The sequence below is a fragment of the Orbicella faveolata genome, unplaced genomic scaffold, assembly GCF_042242905.1.
Source record: "Orbicella faveolata isolate gen_17 unplaced genomic scaffold, um_ofav_v1 contig_2, whole genome shotgun sequence".
Taxonomy (NCBI): Eukaryota; Metazoa; Cnidaria; class Anthozoa; order Scleractinia; family Merulinidae; genus Orbicella; species Orbicella faveolata.
This window is the reverse complement of record NW_028301547.1, coordinates 2,792,373-2,816,464: the sequence shown is the minus strand read 5'-3', so window position 1 is coordinate 2,816,464 and position 24,092 is coordinate 2,792,373. Positions and strand designations below refer to the sequence as shown.

The 24,092-nt window shown below is 37.5% G+C and overlaps 3 protein-coding genes and 1 pseudogene across 5 annotated transcripts; 2 read left to right on the top strand and 2 right to left on the bottom strand.

The window, feature by feature from the left end:
• Positions 1-737: 737 nt before the first annotated feature.
• Positions 738-3,868, bottom strand: LOC110058216 (putative protein-lysine deacylase ABHD14B). The gene has a single exon (XM_020764815.2). The coding sequence runs from the start codon at positions 3,678-3,680 to the stop codon at positions 2,892-2,894; it is 789 nt and encodes a 262-aa protein (XP_020620474.1). The 5' UTR covers positions 3,681-3,868; the 3' UTR covers positions 738-2,891.
• Positions 3,869-3,950: 82 nt separating this feature from the next.
• LOC149111617 (protein ABHD14A pseudogene) lies at positions 3,951-6,534 on the top strand (annotated as a pseudogene).
• A 307-nt stretch (positions 6,535-6,841) lies between these two features.
• Positions 6,842-11,136, bottom strand: LOC110058215 (nuclear pore complex protein Nup50-like). Of its 2 annotated transcripts, none has more exons than XM_089288773.1 (6): positions 11,020-11,136; positions 10,747-10,793; positions 9,808-9,850; positions 8,716-9,280; positions 8,404-8,491; positions 6,842-7,792 (listed from the first exon to the last, which is right to left on the bottom strand). In XM_089288773.1, the coding sequence occupies exons 1-6, from the start codon at positions 11,086-11,088 to the stop codon at positions 7,417-7,419; spliced, it is 1,188 nt and encodes a 395-aa protein (XP_089144899.1). In that variant the 5' UTR covers positions 11,089-11,136; the 3' UTR covers positions 6,842-7,416. The 2 variants fall into 2 exon arrangements, with proteins under 2 accessions (XP_089144899.1, XP_020620473.2); XM_020764814.2 differs by having other exon boundaries at positions 8,404-8,494; positions 11,020-11,135.
• Positions 11,137-11,158: 22 nt separating this feature from the next.
• LOC110058475 (PHD finger protein 21A-like) lies at positions 11,159-23,617 on the top strand. 2 transcript variants are annotated; one of them, XM_089288770.1, is made up of 13 exons: positions 11,159-11,343; positions 11,727-11,759; positions 11,879-11,944; positions 13,524-13,583; positions 14,534-14,785; positions 15,788-16,069; positions 16,472-16,523; positions 18,452-18,531; positions 20,465-20,656; positions 21,317-21,466; positions 22,263-22,341; positions 22,557-22,660; positions 23,240-23,617. In XM_089288770.1, exons 1-13 carry the CDS (start codon positions 11,290-11,292, stop codon positions 23,339-23,341), a joined length of 1,506 nt encoding a protein of 501 aa, XP_089144896.1. In that variant the 5' UTR covers positions 11,159-11,289; the 3' UTR covers positions 23,342-23,617. The 2 variants fall into 2 exon arrangements, with proteins under 2 accessions (XP_089144896.1, XP_089144897.1); XM_089288771.1 differs by lacking the exons at positions 11,159-11,343; positions 11,727-11,759; positions 11,879-11,944 and adding an exon at positions 12,151-12,277.
• The last annotated feature ends 475 nt before the right edge of the window (positions 23,618-24,092 follow it).

Here is a 24,092-nt window from a genome sequence, read left to right as displayed (position 1 = left end):
TAAATATTGTCGTTATTACCATAATCAAATAGTACCTATAATTGCAGCGGGTGAAAAAATAACGTTAGTCACCGAGTATAGTACATCTCGGATCTTTCTCTCTTATAAGATGTCACAACTAAGTATGAGTTTTTCTTTTTTTTGAACAAAGGCAAAAAGAGAATATCAGGAGGCCATAAAATAACAACTTCGAAAAAAAAAATTATCAGCACAAATATAGTACAGCCTTGTTGCTTAGTAACAGATTTTATCCCTGAAAATATTTCAAGAGAGGGGAGGGGAGGGGCAAGTAATTCTTTCTTTGGTAGTCACATGACATGATCGCGTTGCTGCGTTTACCATCCCTCAATTTGCCGAGGAGGCGGGAGAGAGAGAGAGAGAGAGAGAGAGGGGGGGGGGGGGGGGGGGGAGTCGGGGGCGGTCTATAAGGCACTGATTTGGCTCCTCGTGAGTAGTTGCTCGAGGGTGGACCGTTTCTTTTCTCTATTTCACAATAACTGCCTATTACGGCATATATTTAGATGCACTAACAAATCTAAGTTTGATGATTTTTTTCAATTTCTGGCGGGGCCCCTGGTTGCTAATATAAAGCATCTCTTTCTCTACTTCAAAATAATGATTCTCTTCTCTGAAGGAAACTCTTGCAAATGACACTAAGTCCTTACCTTAAATTTAGTACAAGATGGCATCGTTTCTCAATGATATCCTAGATTACATCAAGAAGACTTCAGGAAAAATATTGGATTTCTGCTTTACTTAAAATGTACCAACAGAAGCTACTAATATAAATAACAGGTCAATAACAGATTATTTTCATCTGGTTTGTCTTTAATTAATTTATATGCTGTCTCAGTAAGCATAAATGTAAAAATTACACAACTAGTATTTTGGTTTGGGTAACAGAAGTAATGCTTCTTTTTAAACAGATTTAACAAATGAGTTGACACACTCAATTTTTACAGCTGGTTTTTCCAACTGCCAAAAATATATTACATACAGGGCTTGAATTTCAGGAAAAAACCTTGGGGTCAGCTGGCCCCTAAGTTTTCAGATTTAGTATCCAGCAAAAGTATTTCAGTGAAAAGCGTGGAAAGTTATTAGCCAGTGAAAAACATTTGGTTGCATTGGCGTCCCCAGCGGTTGCAACGTCGAGCTCTGATATTGGTCTAGAAAAAAGCGAAGTCAGCATTGAGAATAAATAACCTACTTAATTTGTTTTCCTTTAAAATATATAACTAATTAAATCATTATCTGATGACAGCTATTTCCTAATACAGTTTGTATAGAACTTGATAGCAAATTTAGATCATGTCCTCCTGTTTAGAGACTGATGTCTACACCCTGACAGAAATCTTACTGTATAAACAAACTGCCAGCAGTGACTCTCTCTTTTGCTCAGTCATCAGTGGGGAAGAACACAGAACAAGTGAGTGTGTAAGCGTGCCAGTGAGTTTGACATAGGAGTGACAGGTTTGTAGCTTCGCATGTTGTGCTTGTGCACTCACGGCCACACACTTGTTTGGATTCTTCTTTGCATTCTTCTGCAAGGATTATCAAGCAAAACAGAGACAGGTTGCAGTCTACTGTTTAAATTATAATCTACATTTTGATACCTTGGAGGCCTGTAGCACTGAAGAAGCAGTATTTAGTGTCAAAGAAACTTCTTGACTTTGTTTACTAGAAATATAAAGTTTCTGATACAAATGTTCTTTTCTTTAAAGATTACATTATGTCACAGTGCATAAACTCTCAACACCTAAGGACTTATGGATGCCAACCTCAACAATAAAAGTTAGTTATTAAGGACAATTTCAAAGCTGTGACCATATTTGTGTGTAAATCTGATGTCAATTTCTGTAAAATTTACACAGTTCTGAAAGCCAAAATTAAATCTGAGGATTTCAGAGTATTTGAATAGTGTGCAATCTTTGTGTCTTCCATTTTATCAACCTCGTTCCCAGGGTCCTCTCCTATAACGGGGGCCGAGTAGGAGAGGAACCTGGGAACAAGGTGGCCATTTTATAAACATTTGTAAGAATTTGAGTCAGCATTCTGTTGGAAAATGTATTGGAAACTGAAAATGTTACTGCACATCTCTGTACATTTCCATCCTTAAATTTCAACAGTAAAATTTTGCCACATGCCCATGTATCTTCAGGGTTCATTGGTTTGCATGACATATTATCACAAGTATGTCAGTTGAAAGATGATTTCCAGTCCGTACTGCACAGTCTCAGCACCCAATGTTTATAAACGTAAAAAAACCTCACTCAATAGAATGCGAATCTATGTTACTCGTTATGAACCACATACCTTATCTTTGAGAACTTTCAAATTCTTTTTCCAACCACTTCACTGATTTTTACAGCTGCAAAGTTGTTTCGTCAAGTGATGTGGGAAAAAACGAAACATAAAGCTCTGCGTCGCTTCATGTCCATAATGGCGGTTGACATGAAACTTTGAATTTACTTTATGTAAGTAGTTGCGAAGTAGTGATGTCATGCATGAAACAAAACAAAAAACGTAAACAATTCTTGAGATTGTGCAGTACAGAAAGGAAATCATCTTTGAAGCTGAAATAGCCATTTGTTTTTTCTGCTAGGCATGAGAAATTAGTCTGTAGACATGAGTGGCAATGAAATCTACATTTTTGATCTTCAGGTGCAAGACTCACAAAAAGGCATCAAAATTGCGGTTTTTGCCACCAGATTTCTTCAGGAATAATTAAAGACAACATGTTTTCCTTTCTTGCAGTTATTTATCATGAAATCTTTTATATCTAACCACCATAGCTATACCTTACTTATTTACATATAACATTTTTCTATTGGCCAATTTTAATTAGCCAGTAGAATACTCTCAAAAGAATAAATTATTATCAGATGTGATGCTTATAACTTGCTAAGAAAATTGAGCAAGTTCTCGTGAAATTCTTTGGGATTCGTCATATAACAAGCATGTCCAGCACCTTTCATCACATGAATGACACTTTCAGGGATATTTCTGAGCCTTCGCAAAGAGGAAACTCCAAGAGTTGAGTCGTTTTCACCATACACAATAAGAGTTGGTAGTTTAAGGCTTTTATAGTCATCTTCATTGTATTTGTCGGTCCCAACTGGAGCCACAGGGACATATCCCCTCAGATTTCGCCCTTGGTCACCTTGAAAAATAAACGGTAATGCATATGAACCGCTCATAGAAGGTGATATGAGAACTGGCCGCTCAATTTTCAGTTTCTCCATGAACTTGTTTAGAAATTCAGCGCGTTCATCTGAAGTCCTTGGGACTTCAGCGTCCTTGGATTTCACATAACCAGGCAAATCTAGAGCCACTACTCTGTAATCCTGTGAGCGCAGAAACTTCAGAGTATCGAGATCGTCCCAGGTTTGCGAAGAAAACGCTTGACCATGGAGAAACAACACGGTGAAACGTCCACCACTGGGGGGACTTTCCTCCCGATAGAATATTCCTCCTGTCTTTCCTTCCCATTCCAGGTAGCCACGAAACTCCATTCCACTCGGCGTCAACAAATAGTACACTAAAACTATAGTGAAGGCCAGACAAACACCAATAATCACTCTCCAATTGATCTTGAAGGGTGAAACCCGTCCGAAACTCATGTAGTCTGCAGATTTTGCAGCTACCGGAGCAAGGAGAACACTCGACATTACCGTACTCATTCGAGCGTGATAATGTGCATTCCCAGCTAGCCTTGCGAGTATCCTTCAACAATATTTTGGGTGACCCCTGGGGCTATTATTGTGTTCTTCAAAGGAGGGATTTCCTGTATCGAAAATAATTTGACTCGTAATATTTGGGAGAAAACTTGAGTCTGAATAAAAAAAAACCGTTATGAATTGCCAAATTTTCCTGGGAGAGGAGTGGTTTTTGTTTATACCTCGATTACTTTTCACTAGGGAGGACAGGGGGTGTGTACTTGCTCTCGGAAGTTTTTATTGGCAACATGGATACTAGAACGGACCATGCCATGTACTATCCTTGTTAGCATATATGCAACGTCAACGTCTGTAGAGGACGAAAAGTTTCGAGAGAACTTCAAACAACCATGGAAACTGTTTATGTAATTAGCAATTCTAGAAATAAATGTTCGGCCCCAGACCCACAGTTCGATTTTTATCCCAAAAACAAGATGGCGAATTTGGCCCTCAACATAACGGTGAGGTGGCATGTTCTCATTGCTCTGCTTCTAGTCTTGTCGGTGGCCGTTTTGTTTTTATATTCCTCATATTGGAAAGGTTGGGCCGATTCACCAGAAAAAGCGAGTGGCGACATTTCGCAAACGCAAGACGAAAATGAACAACAGGGCTATCTGAGTTGGGATGGAACGGACAAAGGAATATTCTATCGTCGAGTCATGCCTGAAAGCCCTCGAGTTCCAGTACTTTTTTTGCATGGAGCTGCTTTCACGTCCAAAAACTGGCATGATATTGGAACGCTAACGGCGTTGGGCTCAAAAGGTTACACAGCTGTAGCAGTGGATCTGCCTGGGTATGGAGAATCACAGAACATCAAGGCACCTGAAAGTGCTGATAGAATTCAGTTTCTTTCCAACTTGATAAGGGAGCTGGGTTTAGAGCGACCTGTTGTTGTGGCACCGTCGATGAGCGGTTCTTATGCATTGCCGTTTGTTATGGACAAAGAGCACACCAAGGAATTGAGAGGTTTTATTCCAGTAGCGCCTGGTGCAGTAGCCACGTATACAGAAGAGCAGTTAAAAGGGCTTGATCTTCCTACACTAATAGTTTACGGCGAGAAGGACACAAGTTTTCAGCAATACGTTGCAAAAATGAATAATATCCCTGGTAGTGAAGTTTTCATGATGAGAGATGCACATCACCCATGTTACCTTGACAACCCTAAAGAGTTCAATGCTAGAGTGATTGAATTTCTTGACAAACTGGATTTAACTGGTCAGGAGTGAAGTGGGAGGGGAGGGTTATGTATAGGGCAGGTATGTTTTGCAGGTTGCAGGTTGAAAAATCAATTTTCAAGTCCATGTGAGTCTACTTAGCACTTCGGTTAGCCTGAATAGCACTCCAGTTAGCCTAAATTAGCTTAGGTTGCTTGCGGTTAACCTTTATACTGGGGTTTATTCAACTTCAACTTAAATAAACAACTCGTTTCAACCTGCAACCTGCAAAATATACCTGCCATTATGTATATGGAGGCATACTGAGGGGATGCTTGTATGTTTTATTCAGTGTTTTGGCACCATTATATAGGCTGCTCAATGTAAAACCTGGTGCAGTACCCAGACCCAAGGAGTGGGGCTACTCCCACATCTGGCTTAGGGGTGTTTTGGAATTGGCCTCCCTTGGGGTGTTCGGAATGAAAACCTCACTATTTTTAGCCATCAAGGAATCAGTTAGGGTTACGCTAAAAAAAAAAAAAAACACCATCATGTCTGTTTTTAACTAGTATCTTAAAGGGATCAAATAAAGTTTGAATCACACCCAGATTAGTCTCCTTTAGAGGTTAAATTCAAATTTTCTGATGAGTATGTCAGATCTTTTCCCATGGCAGTTCCCCCTCATGGGTAATGTCAAAGACATTTAATGTACATGCCGCTATAGTCTAAATTATTATACCAACCAAAATTGAGCCAGTGATGGAAATGTAACCTCTTTCTTCTTCCACATGCTGTTTGTTTGTGTCATGCCACTATTATTTTACTTTCCATATATGCAACTATAACTATTAGGTACAGAGAGAAACATTTGAATACAAGATAATCATAGACCAGCCATTTCCTTGGCCTCAGTTAGTGACCAGGTCATGAAAATGTTTCGACGATGATGTTGCTCTCACTTGGAGGAAAGAAGTCGACTGCTTGCAGTCTAAACAGGCCCATCCATGTACTGCACATGTAGATATGCCCAAACATTCAAGTTATTGCAATGGTAGTAGTTGGCTGTGTAAGTAGGGTAGGTTCATAATAGAGATTTGACCTGCTACTGTACATGTTCCTGCAGTGAGGTGTGGATTAATCACACTTGCCGTTTTGCATGTCAAGTCTAGGTATAATAGTTAATAATAAGTAGTAACAGCCTGTGATAATCACGAGGTCAACTGATATTATCTACATGTTGTGCCCTGCAAAGCACTTAGAAGTCATGAGTAACTACGTCATTGGTGTCTCATGCGCTCAGAGCATTGCCAATTATGTTTCATGACAATATAATTCATGGTTTTTGCCTCGTTAAGTTATTGTTATTTACAGTCAATGAATTTAGTGATGGTATCTATGGTATCTAATATTGTAGCTCATCATATGGTAAGTTCCACAAGCAGGCAAAATGTGGCTATCTTGCCCATTTGAGATTACTAGCTGCTGATTGTAGAAGTGTTTTTCAATAATAAATGCTTATTGACTGATTGTCTAATACTGTAGTTTATCAAATAGCAAGTTCCATGAGCGAGCAAGATGGGGCGTATCTTACCCATATGAGTCTAGTAGCTGCTGGTTGTAGAATATTGTTCTTTATGTTATATAATAAAGGCATTATTGACTGAGCTTGACTGATTGTCCAGAGATGTGACAGGGGACTATACATGGGCCTTTTTTGTCTTTAGACCCCTCCCTCTGTTGGATTTTAAGAATAAAAAACACATGGCAAACTCAGTTGTCAGATAGATGGATGCCAATGCTTTGTTGTTGGCAATGCTGTTTAAAGCAGTTTTGCTTTTTTATTCTAAGACGCTACTCCAATAGCATGCATGCCTCCGGCAGTAACCACAGCACTGGTGTTGACATTGATCAAACATTGAAATGTTGATCTGCTTCCCCCAAGACACAACAGATAAAAATAATTCACTATGGCAGAGTTAAAAATCTGTGTTTTATTACATGAAAAATAGACGATCCAAAGAAAATGAAATGAACTCATGACTTAATTCACACAGAATATGCTAAAAAAATAGATGGTCCTATGATTTGAAACATTCATTTAAAATGGTCTGCAGATAAGTCACAAAACTAGAGTGCTTATTTCTTTGAGATTGCTATTATTAGAGTTTGACTTATTGTCACTCAATATAATTTCCCCTCCCTCCCAATCCTGAAGGTCTACCTACTGTTGAAAATAAACAGTTCTTTTGAATGGAAATAGTTTGTATTTTCTTGGTGTTTTGTGCCAGTCTCCTTGAAGGAATCACTAATGAAATAAATTTCAGCATAAACAACAGGAACTGAGATTAGTTCAAAAAGAATTCTGTTTCAATCTTTGGACTAGGGCTGGTAAATTGAGACAATAATCCCAAGTGATTTTTCTGTTATCACTAAAATGTGTTAGTTGCTCCTGGCAGTACTACTTCTGAGTTAAATTATGTTACTAACATCTCTGTTAAAAGCAAAATTCCAGAAATTTGTACAGCTAAGATTAAAATCATAAACTGTTAACCATCCGATGGTTTATTTGTGTCCAGCTGTTTAAAGAGTTCATCTGCATCTTCAGCAGTTTTCACTTTAATTAAATAAGTCGCTGGTTTGCTGTTGTCTCCCTCACTGGGTTTGGAGTAGAGTGGAGGATTTGGAACCGACAGTAAGATCACATTGTTCTTTCCCGACCGACTGATAGGGGTGCTTTCAGCCAGGTAAACATTTAGAAGAATTTTTCCCAGAGTTGTGTCATTTCGTACCAGCACTTGAGTCTTTCCATCTAGTTTCTTCAAGTTAAGCATTCCAATTCCCAGTTCAGCCCAAGTTGATTCACGTTTAAAAAACAGCTTGCACCTTATGGAGTGGAAAGCTCCTTCCTCAGCGACCACAACACTGGAATGTGAGAAGGGAAAATAAATAACAATCAGTTAAAAAAAAGCATTACTGATCACACTCAATTGGAAGAATAATTCACATTCTCCTTACTAACTGTCTAGCATTCCTTTTTATTGAGAATTTGGCAGTTCATCAGGGCAATGTCCCCTTGTTGAGGTTATTAAATTCTTGTCCCCTCTCTGCTTGATAATGTACATGTTTCAAGTGGATAGTATCATAAAAAGAATTACTATAAATGCTGCAACTGCTGTACTTTTCACATGAACTTTTTCAGTTAACAAAAAAAGGCAAAATGTCACTTTGTAAGAACTGCTAAATGATACTAAATGCATAATGCAACCTTAACACATGTCTGTAGGTATCTGGGGAGAAGCCTGTACATGTCCATTTAAATGGGTGACTGATTAGGTAAATGAACGAATTATCAAGTAAGCAAATGAAGGAGAGGTGAGTGTGTTCAAGAGCAAGTGACTGAATGGACAGACAGACACAGATGAAGAGACAAATCGACAGGCAGGTACACAAGAATGTGCAAGTACAATGACAACTGGTACCTCGCTAAAAGCTCCCTTGTCATACAATCATTCATTATTTTACAGTACATGTACCTTATTGGCTTGGGAACTTGGTCCTCTGCATTGTCTTCTCCTGATGTTCCAGGCTGACACTCTACAGTTTCCTTCTTTGAACTCTGTTCTTCTGGAAATAAAATTGGGTCAACTATGAAATGAGTTGAAATATGGAATGAAATAAAGACAAAAAGGCCCTCAATCTCCACAGACCAGAAAACACTTTTGGAGAAAACTAATTAAAAACTATTTTTGTTGGCAACAGGTGGTCATTGTCAACAACATTCATTATCAAAATCAGTAATCCCTTAATTCCCTGAGCGTTTTCCTGACATGAAGGCAAACTCTCACCTGTGTTTAATATGTGTGATCTGTTTTCTTCTGTTTCCTGTGATGCTTGAGATGGAGCACTAACTATTGAAGCTGAACTCACAGCAGGTTGTTTTGTGGCATTAAATGCCAAAGAAGCACTTGATGAATTTTCTGTTTCTTTAGCTGAACTTGAAAACTTCAAGTCAATGTTTTTCATGTGTTCCTTATAGTCATTAAATATTGGAGTCAAATCGACATATGGATTAACAGTAATATGCTTTTGTATCCATGCAGCAACACTTTCATTGAGGGCCTTGAGATTATCCTTGTAAGAACTGCTTGATGCATTGGTAACCTTTGAGTCACTTGAGGAATTTGCTTTGAATCCATTTTTATTACTGCTCAGTGATGTAAAAGATGCAGTGGCGCTGGTCGGGGCTTCTGCTGAAGAGGCATTCAAACCACTAAACATATTTGTTGAGCCTGGTGTGAAACTAGAGTTTCCAGGGAAGGGTTTTATTGAGAATGCGCTGGTTGGAAAACTTGAGGTGTTGTTATTTAACCCAGCAAATCCTGAAAACCCTTGGAAAACACCTCCACCAGGCTGAAAATAAACCAAATGAATACATTTTTAAAATGCTCAGTAACCAACTTTTGAGGGATGTAGTTAAGATAATCAAGGAAAGGGTCTCAAAATCTACCCAGTTTCTGCAATTCCCAGCCTTTGCTACCAGTAACATTTGTGTATTAACAGAATATTTTACCATGCTCATGGATTTAATCTACATCCATGCTGATACCAGGGCTGTCATTAATTTTAGATTCACCTGTAGCCTTGATCCTCACATCTGTAACAAACTTGTTACTTTGTGGGTGAATTATATCAACCTACAGGCAAGTTCACTCATAACATCAAGGGCCTATCAAACATACTCAGCCATAACAAGTGTTACAGGTTACAGCCCTCATTGACAGCCCTGCACTTTGTATAACTTGTTGCTATACAGCCCAGAAGAATTTTTCTCTTACTTATTTCACGCTGTTGCATTGGTCAAGTGATATAACACATACCACTGAAAACATCAACAAATCAAAGTAGATAAACCATCCAAAAATATGTAATTTTTATACCTTACTGTCCGAGTTGTTACCTCTCCGTTTAGCCTTGATAATCCTGAATAACAAATAATCAACACATTGATCAAGATACAAATGTTTTTTTATACACCCATTTTGCTCAAAGGCACCATGGCCTCATGGTTAGTGTGCTCAACTCTGGATTAAGCGGTCCAGGTTCGAGCCCTGGCTAGGGACATTGCATCAATTGTGTTCTTGGGCATTAGCCATTTTTCTCTCACAGTGCCTCTCTCCACCCAGGTGTATAAATCGGTACCAGGGAATTTAATGCTGGGTTAACCTTGTGATTGACTAGCATCCCATCCAGGAGGGAGTAGAAATATTCCTAGTCACTTCATGCTACAGAAACTGGGGTGATGGACCACTTGGCTCCTACACAGACTTTACCTTACCATTACTCAAAACGTCTAAAGCTGGAAACCCATCCAGAAATAGTCTCACATTTTCTTTGATTTTCATTGGAATGGGGAATCTTACACTGCTATATGAAGAAATCTTTCAACAGCCATGTCTCGCATTAATTTCAGTTAAACTTTCACAAAAGCTGCCCAAAAAATTGTAAATACATGTTTTGTTTTGGCACGTGACTTAACAGAGAATGGATACACAACTTCATCGACAGAGTTTATAAAACAGTCGTGCACTGGGGGATATTAGTCTAATTTTTTTTTTTGCAGGAAGTTTACAGATGGTTTTGCTGCATATTTGATAAATTAAAACCGCACTAAAAACAAACTTGACCAATATTTTCTCAAATATGGATCTCAGTAACATCTACATAATAATTTAATACTATATTAACTATTTCTCATAATGTAACAACCCTCTACAAGTAGCAATATTCTTTATAGAGGACCATCTAAGCTTTGTGAGCTTATGAAGAAAGCAAATTATATCCATGCACATGTAGGATCTACGTGCCTATTTACTCACTTTCTTTTGCTTAAATCATCAGTACTTGCAACTTTGAAATGACCAGCCTGACAAAACATAAGAGGTTGGATTAGACATCTATGTAAGGACTTCCACATGTGATGTCTGAAAATTAACCATATGTGCGCGCCATGCCGAAACACACGCACCGTGACATGTACCGTAAACTTATCTACATTTGCACCCGCACTGGGACAAAATATTGACCTTTAATCGAACTCAAGCAAAGAGCAATGGTAAAATAAAGTGAGAGCTATGAAATGAATTGCTTACTTCTTCTTCCTCTTCCTCCTGATCCCAATTGTCTTGTGTAAGTTCTTTATCCGCGCCTCTCTTCGCCATTTTGACATGTACCACGCACGCGCAATACACAGGCGGCGGAGAAAGCACCCTTTATCCGGGACATTGAAAAGCAAGTTGTCTCGTTGCTGTACGTATTTGGTCATTTTAGTTCCCTTCAGAGACCGTGTACGGTACCCCTCGGCAGTTCAGCCTTTTTATAAATCGCCAAAAATCCCCGCAAAGAACAAGCCTTGCTGTTCGATGGAGTTGGAAAAATTGCGGTCGCAGTTGACAAGCCAACTTCAGCAACATCAGGTACGTTATTTTCTATTCGAAAGAGCTATTTGACAAACTATCTCCAAGTGTTGTGCATGCAGATTAGCCTAGGTTTTTGCGATATTCCAACTACCGAATGCTCATTTATGTTGTGTTGTTGTCGACCTCAAGTTCGAAGAAGAAAAATTTTGACCCTTGATAGCGTAGCTCGTTAGTTCCAGAATGTTTTTCATGCCGCGGAAACAGACTCGAGAATTTCTTCGAAGTCAAGCGAGTCGACACGGTACATATTTAATCAATTTTGCCGTCTTATACCACCCTATTACTTCACTTGAACTTCTAGTAAATGTATAATTTTCGACGGACAGCGTGATTTCGCTCTCTAGTTTGATTTTCTTAATGTTTTCTATTGATTTTTGTAGATTCTTATCCAACAAATCAAGACAGATCCACAGGTAAAATATATTTCGCTTCTTTTATGATTAGAATGTTTCAGTGTGTTGGGTTTCAATTGTTTTGCCTTGGCGCAGTTTTTGAGAAATATTTCCAAACACAGATATCGCTATTTTCACAGAATCCCGACCTACAGAAAAAGTTACAGAGTCTTCAAGCACATATTACAAGCCTGAGCGAACAACAAGTAAGTTAAGCGTGCAAATGAGTTTATTTGGGAGCAAAAAAATAACCCGGGGTAGACGTGAAAAAAAATCACATGCAAATATAAGGAAGGAGGTTTTGGTCGAGGCATGGAGGGTGGTAAAAAATTAAAATGCAGGGCATTCAATGCTCACATGAGCCAATCAGAGAGCGTCAACGTCCCGTGGGACTTGTTACAGGTGTGACTCCGCGACTCGAAAAATATGTGTTTGCCGCCAACTTTTAGATTGTTTCGCCGTGAAATTTGCGAGTCTCAAGAAAGGACAGTCACCGGATCATGAAATCGAGAGTTTTCACGAGCGTTTCTTTCACGTAGGTAGGATTTCGAAGCTTTCTCTGTAATCGATGGCATTTGGGAGCGGAAGTGAGATCACACATTTTAATACTTTCGTATCTGTTTAGCGTCAAACGGATTGATTGAGTGATATTTTGAAAAATGAGCAGTACACGTCTAGAAATTTATTCCAATGAACCATTGTTTTTTAATTTCTTGCGCAGTTTTTTTTTTCTCAACGCATTGTATTGTCCTTTTGTTTCTTTCATGACATAAAGGTGGCTGAAGTTTTTATTTTATTGTATACATTACCACTGCTCATGTAGAACAGAACTTTGAGTGAAATATTTATAGAAGGCCATATGAAGTTGGATTTTGTCTGTTTTCTCCATAAAAATTCTTTTGAGTAAACTTATGTTCAAAATCAGAATTTGAAATCAAGTGCAATATCACCCTTTACATTTTGTAAACCCCATTCAGAAATACTTGAACCCTTGGACTTTCTCTCAGAGGGAAACTATTAAACAGAGAGAAAAAAATTGTTGCATCTGTTGAGAAGGATGGAAGGCTCATTTCATTGACATACTTGTGTATTTTAAATCACAGATGATACTAATCAAAGCTTCAAAAGAAATCTTAAAAAGAAGTCTTAAAAATTATCAATGGCTAGGGACTTCAAACTTTGTAACATTATCTTCTAGTTTTAAAGCTGGGATATATACAACAGGATATCTTGTAGGCTGGCTGGCTCTTAAGTCACCCAGTGAATGTAGTATTTACAATACTGATCTAATGATCAATATAAAACTGCAAATTTTTAAATGTAAAATGTAATGGCAGCATGAATTCTTCAAAATGAACATTTCCTATTTTTATTTTGGGGTATCTGCAGTCTTTGTCTATTTGAATGAAAAATCAAGATCCCCTGGCCTTCCATTTCAATAATGAAAGAAATGGTATTTGTTGATTTTACCACAAAGTCAGAGATTTATTTTTGCCACTAAGGAAAGGGTTTTTTAATTTCTCTTTTTACTCTTACCAAGGTTGTCACTATCACAGGTGTTGTACTATTATTGTCATTTCTCAGTTGATTTGGGAAAGAACTGTAAGAGGTCTTATTAACTAATTAACAGTTTTGCTGTTAAAATTATCATGATATGTCTCTCTGTTAATATTTTCATTACGGTCATCATTATCATCATAATTTATTATTATTATTATTATCATTGATTAGTATTAATTATTAATTTATTTTTTGCTGAAATTAATTTTGGGGAATTTTTTGCAGAGTCATGTGGTGAAACAGTTGAGACAAGAGCTGATGAACAAGACAGAGTTTAGAGGAGAGGTAAATTTAGATACTAGTAACATGTTGTTTAAACTTTACCAGACATCAGTTGTTTATAGTTATATCCAGCGCCATGTCAAAATGTTCAGCACTTTATTTCTGTTAAGTATATGCTTCAAAGTAGAGGCTGTGACTCCAGCTGTTTTAATGTAAACAAAATTTCAGCGCTCAGTTATTCTTCACAGATGAAGTAGTTTGTTGCTAACATGACTCTCTAGATGTCTGGAGTAAGAAACACATAAAATGAAAAATGGTTAAAAATAAAATTAATAGGAATTTGTCGTATTACATCGGTGTGATTGTGTTGTGGAGAGGCTCTAAGTTTCTCCACTGTTTCCAGATCAAATTGAAAGTTAGAAGTTTAAAACACATTTTAGAGATCTTGTGTTTGAAAGAATTGTGCTATTATGTACAACTAATAATGGGTAGCCAAGGACATTTAATAGAAGATCAGTTTCTTGGAATACAGCCATGTTGTGACCATTTTTTTCCCAATTAGCCACAGTTCAGTTCAATATAATCTGATGGTGCCAGCTGATGTAGAATAAGGGCATAAGCCATATACTGAAACTGTGAAACTTACAAAAGAAGGGTGTTTATTGCTTCTAAGGGTGCTTAAGGGAGCTCAGTCTTGATATTTTGGAGTTATTTTGGGCACAAAAAATAACCATTAAATTGAAGGAAGCCTCAGCTGAAAATAATAGTTTACTTAAGAGAGAAAAACATTAATAAATAGTAATAAACAATAAAGAAATGATGGAGAAGATTGACACAGATTACATGTACAAACAACGAACTTGAAAAATTTAGCTTAGACTTTTCAAGATGCTCAAATTGTGATTTAGTTCCTTTAATTTAAGGGGTGCATTATTATTTAATTAAAGGTGAGCACTTATTGAAAGGAGGTCTTACATTGACTTACATGCTTATTCTTTCAATCTTATTTTCAGGAGAATAATATCAAGTCACCTCTTAGTGATAACCATTCAAACAATATAACATCACATGACAACAAAGAAGCTGTTTTTCCAACAAGTAAACCACTTGTCAAACTAGAGCCAACAACCAAAATGGAGCTGGCAATCAAAACAGAACCTTTGGATGTTAAACCTGTAAAAATTGCTCCTCCGCAAAAGCCACTACCAATCCAGCTTCCTAGACTCAAACCCAAACCACCTCCTGTAGTTATCGTTTCTCCACAGGTATGCCATTTCTTTTTCTGCAACCAGAATTTTTTGCACTTTGATTAAAGTGCTAAAATATGTACTCTGACCATCATAATTCATCAGATTTCTCACTAGAATTCCATAGTTCAAAGCAAGATCACTTTTTGACAAAAAAAAAGTTGAATGCTAAAACAGATACTAATAGTTATCTACTGGAATACCGTAAACTGCTGCTTATAAGCCCTGAGCCTATGCATCTTTGTAGTGGGATTTGAATGGGGTCATAAACAGAGGGGTTTATATCTGGGGAGGGTTATAAACGGAAAAAAAAAATTTTTTTTGAAATAATTTAACGTAGTGTTGCTCGAAATACGATTTTCATATACTAGTTTTCAGTTAAGCTTTAAAACATCGATAATAAATTGAATTCATTTTACTTGAAACTAGAGGGGGCCTTATATCCGAGCGGGCTTATACCTGAGGGAGCTTATTATCAGAAGTAATTTTTTGTTTACAGGTAGATGGCCCTAGAGTTAACCAGAGGGGCTGAAAAGCGGGAGGTCTCATAAGCAGCAGTGTACAGTTTTAGAAACATGTAGCACTTAGATATTAGCTAGAACTTATACTTATTAGTAGCATTCTACTCTTCAAGGAAAAGTCCTATTGCCAGGCCTTTGAAGTCTACTTAAATTGAGTACCAGTAATTCAAAAAACCTGCATGACATAGTTTTTCAAATGAAATGTCAAGCTACATGGAAAACAGTTTCCTCTCTTATAAGTAATGTTTAGTTCCAGAAAATATCTATACCTCCCCCACGGAAGGGATTTTCTCTAACACCTGTCCACCCCCTCTGGAAATTCCAGTTAAGCTTCATACATTTCTTTAAATTTCTTGGTCTCATGGACCCCCCCCCACCCAGGAAATTCCAATCCCTTCTGTGGGGGGAGTATGGATATTTTCTGAAACTGCACAATAACCAAAAAACTCATGTATTTGTAAATGTTATATATTTACACATAGATTTTCTTTTACTACAGCATGGAAAAATCGAGTTTACTGGTCAAAGTGCTGCACCAGCGTTACATATGGGTCCTGTATTTTCTCCTGTCCACACACAGTCATCGATAACAAGCCCCATCAGCATTCCAACACACTATCAGCAGAATAACAAAGCCCGAAACAGTGCATTTAGAAACAGTGCACGCTCATTTACATCTCATCATCTGCAACCAATACTGCCACGTCCAGCTTCTCAAAACGTGTTTATACAGCCGCAAGAGGTCACTAGCAAACCTATGGAAAAGGCTTTTGAACCCAAAGTATGTATAACATTATCAAGTGCCAAATACAGTTTTGTTAATTTATTGTCAGTGATGTTTTGACACACCCACTTATAATTATTTTGTTGTCAAAAGTGAAGTAAAGTAAGTGAGGTAACCAGGGCTGTACTCTAGAAGCACCCGGATGCCACAGGTGACTAACTTTTGGCTTTGGGCAGCTGGAAAAACTTGATTGTTTTCATATAAGCTCAAGTGCTGGGCAACCAGGATTTCATGGTTAGGAACCTTTGAGATCCTCGTAATTTTTCTTAGACCAAAGACTTTGTAACCATGCAACAGTCCCTAGCAATTTGTTGTTAGCAATTTGGGCATCAGGGACTAAGTGTTTCAAAGCTGATGATTAACAGTAATAAAGGTTAATATTTTTGTCTTAATCTTTAGAAAATGGAATTCATGGCTGCTTTGGGGCTAATTACACCACAGACACTAATCGGTAAGAGATATGAATTCAAAAATTAAACACATGGTTTGGTCTGATGCAACGACATGAGTTGTAAACAATTCTGTTATGAAATCAGCCATGTTCTATGAAATGCTTTTTTCTTTGCCATACATGTATATTCTGGCCTCTTTGTCTTTCCAATTAGGGGTTCAAGAGGCATTTTACACTGTTTTAAGGAACAATCTAGTACGAGTAATGCAATGCCCAATCTGATTTTTTTGCTTCCTTCCATTGTTTGTTTGTTGTATTATTATTCAGCTATTTAAAACATCCTTAAAACAAAAGCAGAAAAGTAGTTTTTAAGAGATCTTAGTTTTCATGCACAGTAGACATACTTCTAAACTTTAGCTTATGGTGCAGTTTTCAGTGGAGAGAGTAATCCCAGATATACATGTACATGTACGTAGAACAGGTGTAGGTATTTTACAATTCCGTGTGCTTTCAAAAAGCATACTTTTATTTGAGACCATTTTGACTCCAAAAATTCCAATAAACTGGACAGATATTTCCTAATTTAATGGATCAATTTATTGATACATGTACGTGAGACCTATCAGGCTACTGTGTCAGTGTCACAGTGGTTTTCAACCAGCTGTGTTTACTAAAATGGTTACGTGGAGACTCCAGTGTTTGGCTATTTTCTGATATGCTGATTAAAGGTTTTCTGAGAAAAGAGCTTTTGTTTGCAGCTAAAAACAGTGGTTGTATTCTTGATAACTTATCTGATGTGTATACAGTGAGGCCATATCTTTTTCTTTTATTTTTTTTTACTGTTTACTAGCTCTACAACAACTAAATGCTTGCATCTTGATAAATATGTACCTAGTGTGAATGCCTGTATCGAGGATTTGTTTTCTTAAATTAAATCTCTGCACAGTTGTAAAAAACTATAGTTTACTTATATTAAAGCAATACAGCATATTCTGACGTCATGGTCAAAAGAAGGAGAACATTAATATGCAGACATCAAGAAAATTCACTGAGGCATGACAAAACGTAGTGAATAACCTCGGTGATATTAGCTCTGTTGTCGCATGCAATGTCTTCCTTTGCATTGTCAACATTGTTGGTTGATAAGACAGTGATACACTTCCTGTAGTTTTGATACACAAAAACATTAAGCTACCTGTGGATTGTTTCAAATTCCTCTCTGGAAATCAAGGATATGCAATACAGCTAAGCTAGCTTGAGACTCAAGGTAATGAATCAAGACCTGAATGCAACGTTAAGGAAAAAAATTGTTTGAGTTGGTTTCCACTCCTGTTTGTGTAGGTGGGCAAAGTCTGGCCAATAATATGTTACAAGTTATTCTGTTTTAAATGTGTAGATTAAGATTTTTTCTTTCTATGTGTGGCATTTCATGTACTAAGATTTCAACAGGGAAAATATTGCTTTCATTGTTCCATCCATGTATTGAAAGTGTCTTGAAAATTAAAATTAATGTTATGTAAATCTTCTTGAATAGACTACCAAACAATTATTATCAAACTATGAAATAATTATTACAAGTATTAAGGGTTTTAAGCATATACTTTAAACTTTGCGAGTGTTCTTTGCTAGAAGACAATGTTGTTCTTGCTGGAACGTTGTCTCATCTTTCCTAGCGAGTCAAGCTTGTTTGATCACGGAGTTATTAGATTCACTGTTAATAGCATAATTTAATGACTCAGTATCAAATTGCATACACATTTTGCTTGCCATCCTGAAGAGTTAAATACTGAAGGTTAGTTCTTTTGTCAACCATCACAGATCTTGAGCATTTATGTTTACAAGATGCAAGTATACTTATATTGATATCTTGGTTGATCGTGCCTCATTATGCAGGGATATACTAACAGTATTTGTGATAAATGACAGTCTGTTGACAACATTAAATGTCAAGACAATCATTGATTTCTGTTCCTTTTCATTCCCAACAGAAATTCAGCTCAAGAGACAAGAACGGAAAAGAAGGAGCACTTGTATTTCTCCACAGAATGCACTGGATATTGACCCAGAGGTGATTTGAACTGTGAACAGTTTTAAACCTGCAATTGTACTGTGACTTTGTGCAGTTTGTTAATTCAGTTTTAGGGAATGTAACTAGCAATAAATCAGGGCTTGAAAAAAACTTGAATTCCAGCTTGCCCTCCAGACAAGCAGCTTTAAAATTTTGCTTGCCTGGGCAAGTCTTAGTTTACTTTTTTTAAAATTTAGTTTGCAGATGCAAGACTGCAAATAATTTTTGTCTATAAGCAGGTCATTTGTCAGCCAAGAACAAGTTTTGACCTGACAAAAAGCCAGTCTGGTTGGACAAACTTTTTTTGTCATTAGAAATTAAAAATAAGCGACATTTGGGACATTTGGTATTTGAGTGTGGACCCTTCACCAAAATGTTGTTTGCAAATTCGAATGGCTTAAAAGTAAAGTCAGCTGATTGTAAAATTGATACTAGCACCAGAAAGGGGACCCTTACATTTAGTCAGGTATTACAATATTTTACCCATTAAACATTGACAAATTTACAAACGTTTGTACCCCTAGTTTGCCTTCACTCACTTGATCACAGGTGTATTCCGTATTTTCCCGCGTAACAAGTTTCCCACAATGTTGAAGGAAAACAGCTGGAAAATCCCACATGGACAGCTTGTCAGTATAAAAACTCACAATAATATTCAGAGACTTGAAAATTGGCTGAAATGAATTCTTCGACTTTTTCTGAAGGCAAGTTTCCCCAGAAAATTTTTGGGGTCAATTGAATGAAAAATTTGCATAATTAGATGAAATTCGAATTGGAAGTGGCCGTGACTTCAAAGCACGACTAATTTGTCCATTTACGCTTTTAACAGAAACATGTCTGTGGTACGGAAACTAATTCAAACTATGTTGAACTACAGATGTAAAAAAAACTTTTAAGAGCTATAAAACTGATTTTTGATCATATGGACTAGAAAAACATTTGGTCACATTTTAGGTGTTTTAAAGGTTTTCAGAAAGCAATTGAATTCAGATAAACAAAAATTTACACCTTGTATCCAATTTGCATAATATTTTAATCCGGTCAAATTACGACTGAAAATTAATTCCACAACACTTGCAGATAGCAAGCAGTGAGTAACAACATAAGACCTCAGATTTTAGTAGTTTTTCAGACAAACATAATTTAGACTAAATGGGGCTTCACAATCTTTACGACACCACTGCAAAATGTGTAGATTAATACATAGCCTGAATAGTGGCGCTGATGTGGCTTGTTTACAATTCAACGTGACATTTGAGACAACACATTGCATGTGATAAAATTATTTCTCAGAAATGAAATAAGAACAAAATTGATAACAAAGCTTTTTTGCCTGGTATTGTTTGGCAGTATCATTTAAAATAACTTGTTCCATATTCGGCCACAAATTTCTGGTTCAAACATTTTTTATTTAGCAGAAATGCCCGGTCAGAGTGTCCGACCAGACTATGCTTTTACCTGTCAAAACCTCAAATTTAGCGGACAATTGTCCGATGACCGACTGTTGTTTGCAGGCTTGAGATGACTTGCCTGATCCCTTGCCCATCAGGCAAGTGAGAATGAGAAGTTGCTTGCCTGGCAGGAAAATCTAATTGCACCAGACGACCAGACAGCACTTTTTTCAAGCCCTGAATAACTGGGCCATTACCTCCTCTTACTCTCAATGATTGTATTGAATTGTCTTCAAATCAAAGGAACCTAAAATATTAGTTTACAAACGGGTAACAGTTAACTGAGAAAAAAAAAAACATAAGGGTGGCTGTGAATAAGGATTGTCAAAGTGGATTGTAATCAGTGAAAACTTGAAAAATTTAACCTGAATTTTCAGAGAGGTGTAAGTTATCCATTTGCCATATGACTAGAAAGTGTTACATTCAGCTGATTAGAGGTATACCATATTATGTAGCTAAAGCATGGCCTGTGTTTTTTTAAGCCCAAGAGAATAAAGAAGATAACAATGTTACCTGTAAAGAGAGGTAGAGGTCGTCCACCTAAGTTTAACAGTGCACCAAACTCACCAAAACCCACGTCACCTGTTCCAAATGGAATTGGCTACGGGGAAAATGGCAAGCCCAAAAAATTCAAGTACAAACGTGTGATAACAGCTGACTCTCCTGTAGATGAGGTAATAGCTGATGATTTGTTTAAAGTATTTTACTTTAAGGACTTTAAATTCATTATCTAAGGACGGTATGTCTTACATTTAACTTAATGGAGACATTGTGACCTGACAATTTGGTATGTTGGACAACAGAAATATGTGCAATCTTGGTTCAAGCCCTGGCAGCAGGGGTGGTGACACTTCAGGTGTTTTGCTCTCACAGCATCTCTCCTCTCCCAGATGTTTGAATGCATACCAGTAGTAATACCAACACTTCTAGTTGTTTCATGCTAATTATGAAATGGCAAATTATAGTCAGGATAAGCTCTTGACTATTAGCATCCCTGAGCGATTAATCCAAAGTGCCACTTTGCCTTAAGCTGCATTCTGACAATATATGCTTTGTACAAAGTGTGGAATGGAAAAACTGCAGCAACCTTTGCAGGGGTTTCATTAAGGGGCCAGGCACAAGGTAAATTGATTTTGCCCACCTGGTTTGACCATCTAGAAGATAGTTTTTCTTATAAAGAAGGTCAGTTAAAAAAGTTTTGCTTGCCTGTGAAAACCAGTTGCCCTCCTTCTGAAAATGTTAATGAAACCTCTGCTTATGTTTTTTTCTAAAATTACCACTGCCAGCCAGTCCAGTTAGCTTGCAAACAGTGATTGTGTTTTGTTTACTGATAGGACGACAATCATGATGAAGTGTGTGCCATATGTAAAGAGAGTGGAGAACTTCTACTTTGTGATACGTGTAATTTAGTTTATCACATGAGCTGTCTTGATCCTCCCCTCACGGCTGTTCCTCCTGGTCTGTGGCTGTGTCCAAAGTGTAAGGTAAGACACTCAACATGGCTGGAAAATTGTCATTAACTTGTACATGATTTTTGTTCAGTCGTATGGCAAGTGATGATAGAGACCAGTTGGGAACATTCATCTCAGAGTTTTTAGCCGCGTCATGCAGTGGTCATGCTACCCTGGGGGCACTCCCGGATGATAAGGTCAGGAATGCTTATCGGAAAATTTGAATTAAACCTCTAAAGGAGACCAACTGGGTGTGGCTCGAGCTTTCTTTGATTCTCTAAAAGATACCACTTGAAACTGAATAGGCTCGATTACCAGTTACTGTTCAGGAAAGAAGCCTGCGCTAGTAGACTGAGCTCGAAAGACCAGCAGAAATCAGGCCTAAAAACAAACATAAATCAAGGGTTTCTTGTTGTTATTATTATTAGTTCTTTGAGTGCACCTTAAAGATACTTTGACAGCTGAAAAAAGTGGTGTTTCATCATGAACACCCTAAGTGAGACGATGATTATCCGTGACCGTTTCATATGAGAGTCCCAAGGACATGCTGTTATATAATATCAGGGACATCATTTTGATACACGCACATACCTCTAGCAAACTTGGTGATTTGTGGGTGAATTATGCCAACAAGAACCAACATCCAGGACCCATGATTGATGAAGCGTACTCAGCCGTAACAGGTCTTAAAGGTTGTGGCCCTTAATTGCATTCCTGTAATATTGCTAAGGATAAATTACTGTCTTGTACTACAGACTGTGGATTTGCAGAACCGGACATTACAATGTACATTCTTTACTAACCTACCAGTTGTTTGATTTTTTTTCAGGCGAGAGTTGAAGAAGATGAACCAATGCCTTGGCCTGGCACTTTGGCAGTTGTACATTCATATTTAGCTCACAAGACAGGTTCGAGAAATGTCTTAAGAAATCATTATTATTTTATCAACTTGATAACTGACTAACCAAGGATTTGTTTACATGTAAACCAGTGTGTAAAGGGTTGACTTTTGAATCTGAAAAATTGTGAGCCTAATTATCATTAAGTGGGAAAAAAAAATGGAAAAAATGGTTTAATTTTAACACAAGTTTCTGAACAATAATTTTCAATTGTTGTGTTTTAGCAAAAGAAGAGGAAAAAAATAAACTACTGAAGAGAAGTGAAGAATTAAAGGCGGAGAGAGTTGAATTAGAGGCAAAAGCAAAACAGCTTAGTAACGCAATAATGGTAAGTTCAATGAGATCTGTGTAGTTCGGAACTGAGCCAGTTAACGCTAACACAGGATTCAAAGTTAACCGAAGTATAAATTTTTCTTGTAATAAATGTTTTTCACTGCTTATGTTTTTGTTTTGTGGGAGGCACGGTGACCTCATGGTTAGTGCGCTCATCTCCGGATTGAACGGCCCGGGTTTGAGCCCTGGCCTGGGGCATTGTGTTGTGTTCTTGGGCAAGACACTTTACTCTCACAGTGCCTCTCTCCACCTAGGTGTATAAATGGGTACCATTAGTAGAAATACTCCTAGTCGCTTCGTGCTACAGAAATCGGGATAAGCTCTGGCCTGGTGGGCCACTTGGCTTGTATGCAGACTTTACCTACCTTTATGTTTTGTATAGTTTGAGATTCAAACTCAGAAGGCCAAACAATATAAGCAGAAAACCTCACCACCAAGTTAAAAAAAGCTCAAATCAAAATTCTCACTTATCCTGGGTTAGCTTAATCTGGCTTTGATCAACCCGGCTCAGGTGCTCCGCTTTTAGGTTTGGCTAAATTTATATATTAATGTCTGTATTGTCTTGTCTTTCCAGGAACAGATGCAAGCTAAGAGTGAACTGTCTGCGAGTAACAAATCAGCACAGAATTCTGTAGATAGATTGATAAAGTTTATTGAGTTGGTGCAGAGTTTATGACAACCAATGTTATTGTTTCCATGGAATAAATACTGATAATATTTATTGAAACCGTTTTCAAATTGGTTTACTAATTGTTTAACAGAAGAGATTTGCTACATAATGCCCTATTGTATGAACTATTTTTTGGGTGCGCAGATGTTTTGGTGCATTTTGTAAGCGTTGTAGATAATATACATAATTGAAAAAGATTTGTTGTTGTTTTGTAATAGAAAACAGAAAAAGTGGATGCCAGTTGCAACAGTAATAAAAGTAAAAGTTGATAAGTATCTGAAAGCGTTGTGTATTTATATTTCACTTGAATGAATTTCATTCTGCCCTAAACTGAAAATGCTCACAACATGTGTAAAATATGCTAAGGGTCACTCTCAGACCCACCCCCTTGCTGGATGGGAACATGGACCAGTGGCTCTAGGCCCCATGGAGCCATTTTCTGTCATACAACTCGAGGACCACTCTGTAAACATTTCTGTGCGATTGCATCATGCTTTTGCCTTAAGGGGTCCCACCCCCATTTCCAACGGCGACACATACGACATAGGTCATTCCGTTTCTCGGGGTTACCTTATTATTAGGGGTAGCACGAGCCAATTTTCAAGGGGCTCTCTATTTACTTTGTTGGTTTTTACCGCAATTTATTGTCCCATTTCCCTTTACAACCTGTAACAAATATATGTATGTAGAAGGTCACTCTATACTTCCCGCATTGGCCTCGTCTAGCTTTATTTTCCATTCGGGGCCCGCCTCTTTC

What these genes read in the sequence shown, in the direction of transcription:
- LOC110058216 (XM_020764815.2), bottom strand. Translation starts at nt 3,680, where the DNA reads ATGAGTACGGTAATGTCGAGTGTTCTCCTTGCTCCGGTAGCTGCAAAA.
- LOC110058215 (XM_020764814.2), bottom strand. Translation starts at nt 11,088, where the DNA reads ATGGCGAAGAGAGGCGCGGATAAAGAACTTACACAAGACAATTGGGAT. An exon ending in GTAACAACTCGGACAGTAAG is followed by an intron (nt 9,281 to 9,807) that starts GTATAAAAATTA and finishes GTTTATTTTCAG; the next exon opens with CCTGGTGGAGGTGTTTTCCA. An exon ending in CAAGTTCCCAAGCCAATAAG is followed by an intron (nt 7,793 to 8,403) that starts GTACATGTACTG and finishes CTCACATTCCAG; the next exon opens with TGTTGTGGTCGCTGAGGAAG.
- LOC110058475 (XM_089288770.1), top strand. Translation starts at nt 11,290, where the DNA reads ATGGAGTTGGAAAAATTGCGGTCGCAGTTGACAAGCCAACTTCAGCAA. An exon ending in GCCAACTTCAGCAACATCAG is followed by an intron (nt 11,344 to 11,726) that starts GTACGTTATTTT and finishes TGATTTTTGTAG; the next exon opens with ATTCTTATCCAACAAATCAA. An exon ending in AGCTTAGTAACGCAATAATG is followed by an intron (nt 22,661 to 23,239) that starts GTAAGTTCAATG and finishes TTGTCTTTCCAG; the next exon opens with GAACAGATGCAAGCTAAGAG.